Source organism: Perna viridis, chromosome 14 (genome assembly GCF_037379345.1).
Source record: "Perna viridis isolate PV_CMFRI_1.1 ecotype Kerala chromosome 14, ASM3737934v1, whole genome shotgun sequence".
In the NCBI taxonomy this organism is placed as follows: domain Eukaryota; kingdom Metazoa; phylum Mollusca; class Bivalvia; order Mytilida; family Mytilidae; genus Perna; species Perna viridis.
The window spans coordinates 21148703-21157385 of NC_142458.1; the positions used below are offsets into that span (position 1 = coordinate 21148703).

The 8683-nt window shown below is 34.3% G+C and overlaps 1 protein-coding gene across 1 annotated transcript; it reads left to right on the plus strand.

The window, feature by feature from the left end:
* Positions 1–1202: 1202 nt before the first annotated feature.
* On the plus strand, positions 1203–6251 carry LOC148598608 (heat shock 70 kDa protein 12B-like). The gene is made up of 5 exons (XM_088560240.1): positions 1203–1278; positions 1710–1781; positions 4072–4212; positions 5597–5614; positions 5890–6251. Exons 1-5 carry the CDS (start codon positions 1203–1205, stop codon positions 6249–6251), a joined length of 669 nt encoding a protein of 222 aa, XP_088416366.1.
* Positions 6252–8683: the final 2432 nt, after the last annotated feature.

Genomic DNA, 8683 nt, shown 5'->3' on the forward strand with positions numbered 1-8683 from the left:
GATTAGATATGTGAAAATTTGCAACTTAGAACTTATAAAGGTAGGACGTTACTATTTATTTCCCATAGGGCGACAATAGTAATACGTTTAAAATATTCAACCCTTTAAAACAGTGAAACAGTGACAGAGCTATAAACTGACATTTTTCCAGTTATAACTTCATTTCCCTAGCTAAAATTGTGAGCAAATTTTTCTAAAAGGTTTACAATGTTGGAACTGGAATTAATACTACAATATGTCCAATCACAGTGTCCGAAAGTATTTACCGGAGTACGGTACACGAAAGAACAACCTAAAATAATGAGAAATAGTACAGTTCTACCTTCAAAGCTCATGTTACAGATCGAATCGTGAACTTTGTGTTTATTTGATTTGTTATTCAGTATATTATATTTAAATATGCATTATAATATTTTACGGTGTCTTATTATCTCTTAACCATTGAAAATACACTATATCTGAGCATCTTCCTATTATAGTCGAATTTAGAACGGAGCTTTTTACCACATGTAGTGATAAATCCATTTAACAAACTGCCAGCTTGGCATGAAATTGACACACAACAGATAAAAACGTATCAAGACAATCTAATGTCCCCACTTAATTTATTAAAATCAGCGATTGATGCAAATGACTCGAATTCAGATGACATTAATACCAAACTTGTACAAAGCTTACACGATGCTTCCGCAAAGAGTATTGCTTGATGTGGATTTAAACCACATACTAAACCATACTGGTCGGACGAGGTAAAGTGTGCTCACAAAAAAAAAGAACGAACACTGCGAAACAAGTGGGTTGAAAATGGTCGACCGAGGGGGATGAACCATTAATCATACAGGCAATAGAAAACAGCAAAAAGAGAATTTAGAAATACACAAAGGATGCATTTGAAAGGTATCTTCAAACAAGTTAAGACGACATTAATAAAGCCGCGGAGTGTGATTTACGCTTATTCTGGAAAATGGTAAAACACTTTAAACCAAAAGCGTCGAAAATTTACCCAGAAATAATACAAAATGGTGATGTATGTGACAATCCAATTTCGGATACCCAGAAATAATACAAAATGGTGTAGTGTGTGGCAATCCGATTTTGGATACCCCGAAATAATACACAATGGTGTCGATTCGATTGCAAATGGCTTTATGGAATATTTTGCAAACTTAAACAATACTACACATGATAGGTTTGATACAGACATGGAAGGACACGTTAATTCTCTTTATGAAGACATGATGGCTAACTTTAATTCAAATAGTGATGATCTTCCAGGGGGTAAAATTGTATGTAGTGAGGTTCTTCATATCGTTAAGTCATTAAACGAAAGAAAGCCGGAGGTTACGATAAAGTTCAAAATGAACGTTTAATATATGGAGGTGATTTGTTAATAGAAACTTTGACATCCATGTTCAATCTTATTGTAAGAAAAGGCCATGCACCGTCCGATTGGACATTCGGCTTACTAGTACCACTGTTTAAAGGAAACAATAAACCAATAAAGCAATCTCCGTTATAGGCCAATCACACTTCTACCTTGTATATCGAAACTGTTTTAGACTTATGGCAACTATTGTGGAAGACTCCTTTCCGAATCCCCAACAAAACGGATTTAAGAAGAATCTCAGTTGCTTAACGGCTTCCTTCAACTTCATGAAACTATTTTTCACAATCTTGAATCTAATAGCAAAGTCTTTGTTGCTTTTTAGATAGCCAAAAGTCGTTTGACACTGTATGGAGGAAAAGTTTAATAGTGAAAGTGTATTATTTAAAAGTGAAAGGTAAATTATGTTGAATTGTTAATGACTTACGTCTTAACACAAAGAGTTCTGTGATTGTAAACCAATGTCAATCACCCACATTTTCTGTGTTAGAGGGTGTTAGACAAGGTAGTATTTTGTCAGGTTTTTTATATTTAGTATTTATTAATGATTTAATTTGTAACATTGAAAATCATAGTAAGAACATAGGTATCACCTTTTTAAGCTGACGATATATCATGTGTGGTGATTACCCCTATTTCGCTCCAACGTATACCGGTATTTGTTTCCAATATTCGAAAACATGGAGATCCGAATTAATGCGAGCAAATGTCAACTAATTCAGTTTTCGAAGAACCCGAGAGAACGTAATGTCCAGTTTGTTTGGCGTATGGGTGACGAAATAATTTCAGTGGTCGATGAGTATACCCACTTAGGTGTAAAACTTGATTCTCGTTTTAAATCAAAGAAAAGCACTGAAGATCCTTGCAGGAAAGGAAACAATACTTTCTTTTCATTAAAAGGTGTAATGTCAAGTTCGACACATCCATATGTCATAATTAAACTTCATAAAACTGTAATCCTACCGAGTGTACTTTATGGATGTGAAATGTAGACAGACCTGCCAAGCCAAGATACTGCTATCTTAAATAGATTTCAACATTTCATTGTTAAATATACTTTGGATTTACACACATCCACAAGATCCGATATGTGTGAAAGCATCATTGGACAGCATCCGATCATCAGTTGCATTCACAAAAGAAAACTATTTCTAATACATAAATTTGTTAGTTTAGGTATTAAAACATAATCGAAACGGATTTTCCTTTTTAGAATTTTTACATATTTATCCAACTCGGGAAGATAAATGTACGAGTTTCGGATATTATCAACATTTTATGTTTGTACAACCTTACTGAATACCTTGTAAGCTATATTAATATAGGATTATCCCACCAAACAAAAAAAACATTGCAGATTAATTGTAAACAGTGCATTTCATAATCAGCAAAGCAAAAATGGATTCACCGAATAGAATCGACAATGACTATATTCGTTTCAAACACCTTCACAAGACAGTTTCAATAGCAACCTCTGGGAAACAGTCGAAATCGTTCAGTGAAATACGGAACTCTTTATCACAAAACTGATAACTACAATTCCAAACATTACTCCAGATACTTGCAAGGCATGTAATGCGGTTTTTGAAGATGTTTATGCACATGCATGTTATTCTTGTCGTGTACTAATAACCTTAGGGATATATTTTGGACATTAGTTATAGAAAACTACGAACTTCATTTATATTTTGAACTTTCTACTTACGTTGATGAACTGATTTTCCACGTCCTACTCGGTCGGTTGCCATTGTCATACGAATTTTGTGACTTTGAAGACCACAATTTATTCATGAAGTTGTGCCACACACACGTTGTTAAAACTATTGCCGATTATAGCCAATCAATTCGATCCCACACATGATATATATGTTGTCTAACATTCTGTCCAATTGATTACATATCTTAGCTTGATATCAAACTTCTTTCAGGTATATAACTATATACATCATTTATATATATGTTTTTTTTTCTCTAATTATTGAATGCATGCATTTATTTCAATAAGTTGTTTACATGTACTGACTTGTATATAATTCTAAGATCTCATGTAATGAGGAATTAAAAGAGTAATCAAGGGAACCAAGGTTATAGCGGTAATCAAAAGAATGTATTCCAGGAACAAAGACCAGACATGGAAAACAGACATACACAACAAAGAACATAAAGTAACTAAAATCATACATACAAAGTAACAAATCATTGAAAATACACTAAATTGCAACCAATTTTAGAGGCAATTTTGTTTAGTTATTAAATGGTCAATTTCTTCTGTAAAAATTTTTTTTTTACATTTTTGAAATTCTACATATGATCGTAATATGCTACCTGCTTTCCGTTAACTACAACGCACGATTGTACGTAATTTACCTATCAAAGTGTATTGGGGTTTTGACCCCTCCTCGTATTAATGTAAAATAGTAGAAAACTTTACCACTTTTCAGTTAGAAAAAAATAATATCCAAAAACTGCATTGACATAAAATACAGCCATATACGCAGTAGGCCTACTAAAGTTGTACAAATCCTCAGCTTCCACTGTACTATTACTTATATTTTGCCGTTTACTTTTATATTCGATAGTTTATCATTATTTGTTAGGCTTATTTATTGATTTGCATTATGCGTCCAGAATAATCTTGGAGACAATCTTAGTAAAGCTTTCAGATTTTTTACATTTTCACATTGAAGACAATCATATGCTCATTGGTCTTGAACCAGAGGGTGCTTCTATCTACTGCCAGTACCTTCCTACAGAGAAGCTACAGGGTGCGGAGAAAGGTTACGTGATATCTGCACCAGAAAAGGAATATATGTTTGCAGATCTTGGTGGTATGTTAGACATTTTTTTTGGTTTCGCTCGAAAAAAAACCCCAAAAACTGTATAATATAGGCCTCTTAAAATAAAATACAGTTTCTATACTCGGCGTGACAAACATAACATATTGTTCAAACTTATAATACAAACTTGTCTACAGTGTTATTGGCACCTACCGACTTTTAAACTGTATTACATAAGTTGCTCGTTCATATGATAAAGAAGGTGTAATACCATATGAGTTTAAACAGTAATAGTGGAAACCAAGGTTCTACCGAAAATGAAAAGAATGTAGTCCATGGATAAAGACCACACAGGGAAAACAGACACACACCACAACAGAAACATACAATAACCGAAATAATACGTAGAAAGCAACAAAAGTAAATTAACAACTCGGACTCCACTAAAACCTGATGGCATGGACCAAGTGCACCGACGATAGGGTAAGCGTCCTCTGCTCTTCTAGAAACATCCGCTTTTTATAATAAAAGGTCCATGGTAGACAAAGGAGGAACGGAAAAGTATGACACGTTGAACAAATCGGTTCTCATAGTGCAGGAGTAAGGAAAAATCATTTTTTCATATAATTTGCCATGACAAAAATTTATTTGATGTATGTTTTGCCTTGTCCAAAAACATGAACACACACACAAAAACAAACAAACACACATAGTTTAGTAAATCCTGTTCATTTGTCATTACATGTTGATTATTTGTACATTCTGGAGTTTTCCTTTGAAATTTGTCCAATATATAACTGTTTCGAATGGTATCAATTTTCAAACTTAGTAACTTCCCTTGTTCTCAAAAAGAAGTGGTTCGTATTTGATACGACACTAGGAATATCCCAGTGGAAATAGCTGTCAGGTATGCTTTAGTTTGCTTTCACTTGGTAAAAAAACCCACAATAATTCCAAAATACGTACATGTAGTTTTAAATTGTAATATTCAAATGTTGTTGCTTTCCACTATACAAATCGTACTAGACACTTGTTTTAGGAGAATTAGTGATTGGATTGACAGCTATTTGTAAATACGTCCAATCCATGAAATGCACACTGTTCATTCTCAGATAGTGAATAAATATCGTTATGTAGTGGACGTTACTACATCAATATTACACTAAAAACGAGAGACGTTTGAAGAAAAAGGCATCAAGACCTTAGTCATTTATTGATTTAATCATGTTTCAAGGACATTTTATTATTCTTAATGTTTTGTAAGACGTTTCGTCTATTTGTGTCGTTTGGTGGGGAGCATTTTTGAATATGATTTTTCATGTTTGCGATTGATTTATTTTTAAAGTGCATGATTATAAGGATGTCATAACTTACAGTAATCGTGTTGATGTACAAGATTTCGCAATTTCACTAAAAGCATTTTTTTTTTTTATAGATTATATTGAGGTCAAAGGTAGGCACTTTTAAATTAAGACCCATGTGGGGTTTTGCTGATAACTTTACAGTAGCCACATCTTCCATGTACAGGCTGTCGAATACTTTTTACATTCTCATTAATAATTATGAATTTCACGAGTGAGTTCTTTAACTTGTCATTTCTTAATGTCTATATTTTTGTTTTTTTTTCTCCACTTTTTGTGTCGCATTTGAAAAAAAGAAAACATTATATGTACCGAATCAAATATATGATATGATTAACGTTTGACTACTAGTTATATCATTATCTAGGTGGCACTGCGGACATTACAGTTCACGAGAAACTTAAGGATGGTTTATTTAAAGAACTCAATAGAGCTTCCGGTAGTGACTGCGGAGGTACATCGGCTTTCTTTCAGGTTTTCGTAAGGCTTGTTGGTGGACCGATTATGAATATTGTGAAGAGAGAAAATCCGTTCGCTTATCTTGATATTTTCCGCGAGTTTGAAGCTGTTAAGAAGACAGTAGATGTACAGACAACAGATAAAGTGACCATGACTTTTCCAAGAGTAATGCTTGATGAAATGTGTAAAGAGCACCTAGGGGAAGACTTCGCAAATATCCTCAACCAGTCCACGCTTATAGATCAACTGACACTCCAATACGACAAATAAATGATTAATTCAGCCCTGATCAAAACATTTTTCAAAGATGCATCTGAAAAGATAACTAACATAGTTCCGGATGTCTGCAAAAAAGAAGAAAGGTCAGAGACTAAGGATGGTTATCATGTTGGAGGGATTTCGCATTGCAAGATAATCCAGGATAATGTAAAAGCTAAATTTCCTCAGTGTAAAGTTATTGTTCCTGAAGATGTCGGATTGTCTGTATTAAAGGGAGCGGACCTTTTCGGACACCGACCAAATTACATTATATCCCGCCTCCTTCGGTACACATACGGAATCAGAACAAATAAAAATTTGACCCAAAAATACATGATCCGAGTAGACTAGTTGAAAGGCATTTGGCGGTAAATTGTGTAAAAGTGCTTTTAAGGTCTACGCAAGAATAAATTCAGAAGTTGAAATTTGTGCAGAAATTACAGGAGGTCATTCTACTATTGCGGAATATCAGTCAACAGTTTTGTTTGAAGTGTATAAATCAACATCCGAGCATCCTTCATATACAGATAAAGATTGCAGTGTGATGATTGGCAAACTAAAAATTAAAATACCTGATCGGACTAAAGAAAAGAGGCACATATTAGTCAAAATGACGTTTGGTAACAATGTGATAAAAGTTTCTGCAACTGATATAAAAACAAGAGAGGAATGTGAAACCTTTTTAGAGTTAGTGTAATAATATGAACACAATATGTACATGTAACACCTATTTGGGTGTGCGCATGATGTAGTTTTATTTTTGTAATAATGAATAAACATTCTTAATAATAAAACATAAAACTTACTAGCAAGAAAAAAAAGAAACACACATAATACAATCAACGTATCACACATGCTGAATATTGTCCTTTATCAGAAGCAAAACAAAATTAATAGGCTATAATTTCATACAATGCAAATCAACCAAAGCACTTCTCAAGCTTCTCTGCAGGCTTCTATACCGTCATCGTGTGGGGTATTAGTATAGAGTGAAGTGACATCAAAGGAGACCAGAAGTGTTTCGGGAGGTATTTTTATCCATAACTACTATGGCACTGCCTTTGTCTGCTGGTTTTATTACTATATCGTCACGGTTCTTCAACGACTGTATTGCTTTTTTTCTCAGTGGGTGTAATGTTGAAGAAAGATGGAATGTAGTTGATGGATAAAAGTTTGACATCTGATTTTATTTTGTCAATGACATTTATTTTCTAGCGTGCCACATTTATTCGATTTAGGAGCCCATTGATTTTTCTTTGAATTTTCGAGTATATATATATATTTATATATATCACTTTATATATCACTTTCTTCATGGTCGGAGTCAGAACTAAAATCACATTTTTGGATACTACTACGTTAGTAAAAGACGGGGAAATGTCCATGGATCTTCACAGCAAACCAACTGATAGTCACCAATACTTATCTCCCAATAGTTGTCATCCACAACATTGTACTAAAAGCATACCATACAGTCAGGCACTTCGAATTCGGCGTATTTGCTCATCTGACGATACCACCAACAAACGTCTAGATGAACTCCGTGGTCATTTGTTATCGCGTGGCTATAAATCAACAGATATAGATCGGGTGATTTGAACGTGGTAACAACATCAGCCGTAAAGATCTCCTCGAGTACAAACCTAAGAAAAAGAACAAAAGGGTTCCTTTTGTGCTTACATACTATCCAGCCTTTGGAAAACTCTCGCAGTTACTGCATTCAAATTGAAAAGGAATTCAAAAACATCCCAAGCTCTCCAAGCTCTTTCCTGGAGCCTAAGAGATGCCCTAGTAAGAGCAGAGATTTCATCTCTGGCCAAACAAAATTCAACGGGTCAATATCGACCATGTGGAGATAAAAGATGTAAGTCCTGTAACCAGATGCTGCACACCAAAACGTTTAAAAGCTACTGCACTGGAAAGGAATTTGCCATTTTTTGCGACGTGACTTGCAAAACCGAAAATACCATATACTTTCTCCAGTGCCGATGTGGTATGCAGTACGTTAGCGAAACAGAACAACTTTTCAACAGGCGTATGAATGGTCATCGCAGTGACTACAAATGCAAACCAGACCTACTCTAAGTCACCATCTTAGATCCACCGGACACACCCAGTAGGATCTCTACAACATTGTTGTTACGATCATAGAACATAATAAAAACTGGTCAAAATGTAAAAGAGTATCTCGGAAAGCCTTTGGATGAAGAAATTACAAACAACGTCTCCAGATGGAATTAACGAGAAAAAATAATTCATTTTTTAGGTCTTAGTCTAAGGCTGGTACAGCACTACATGCTATACATCAATACGCCGTACAACTATATTTGGACCTTTTTTTTTAAATTGTTTTCCGCAATTAATTTTTACTCTTAATTTTTATAAAAAGACCCCCTTTGTTATTTTCATTCACGCTCTTTTTCAGTTGCTTATGTGAGCCTTTG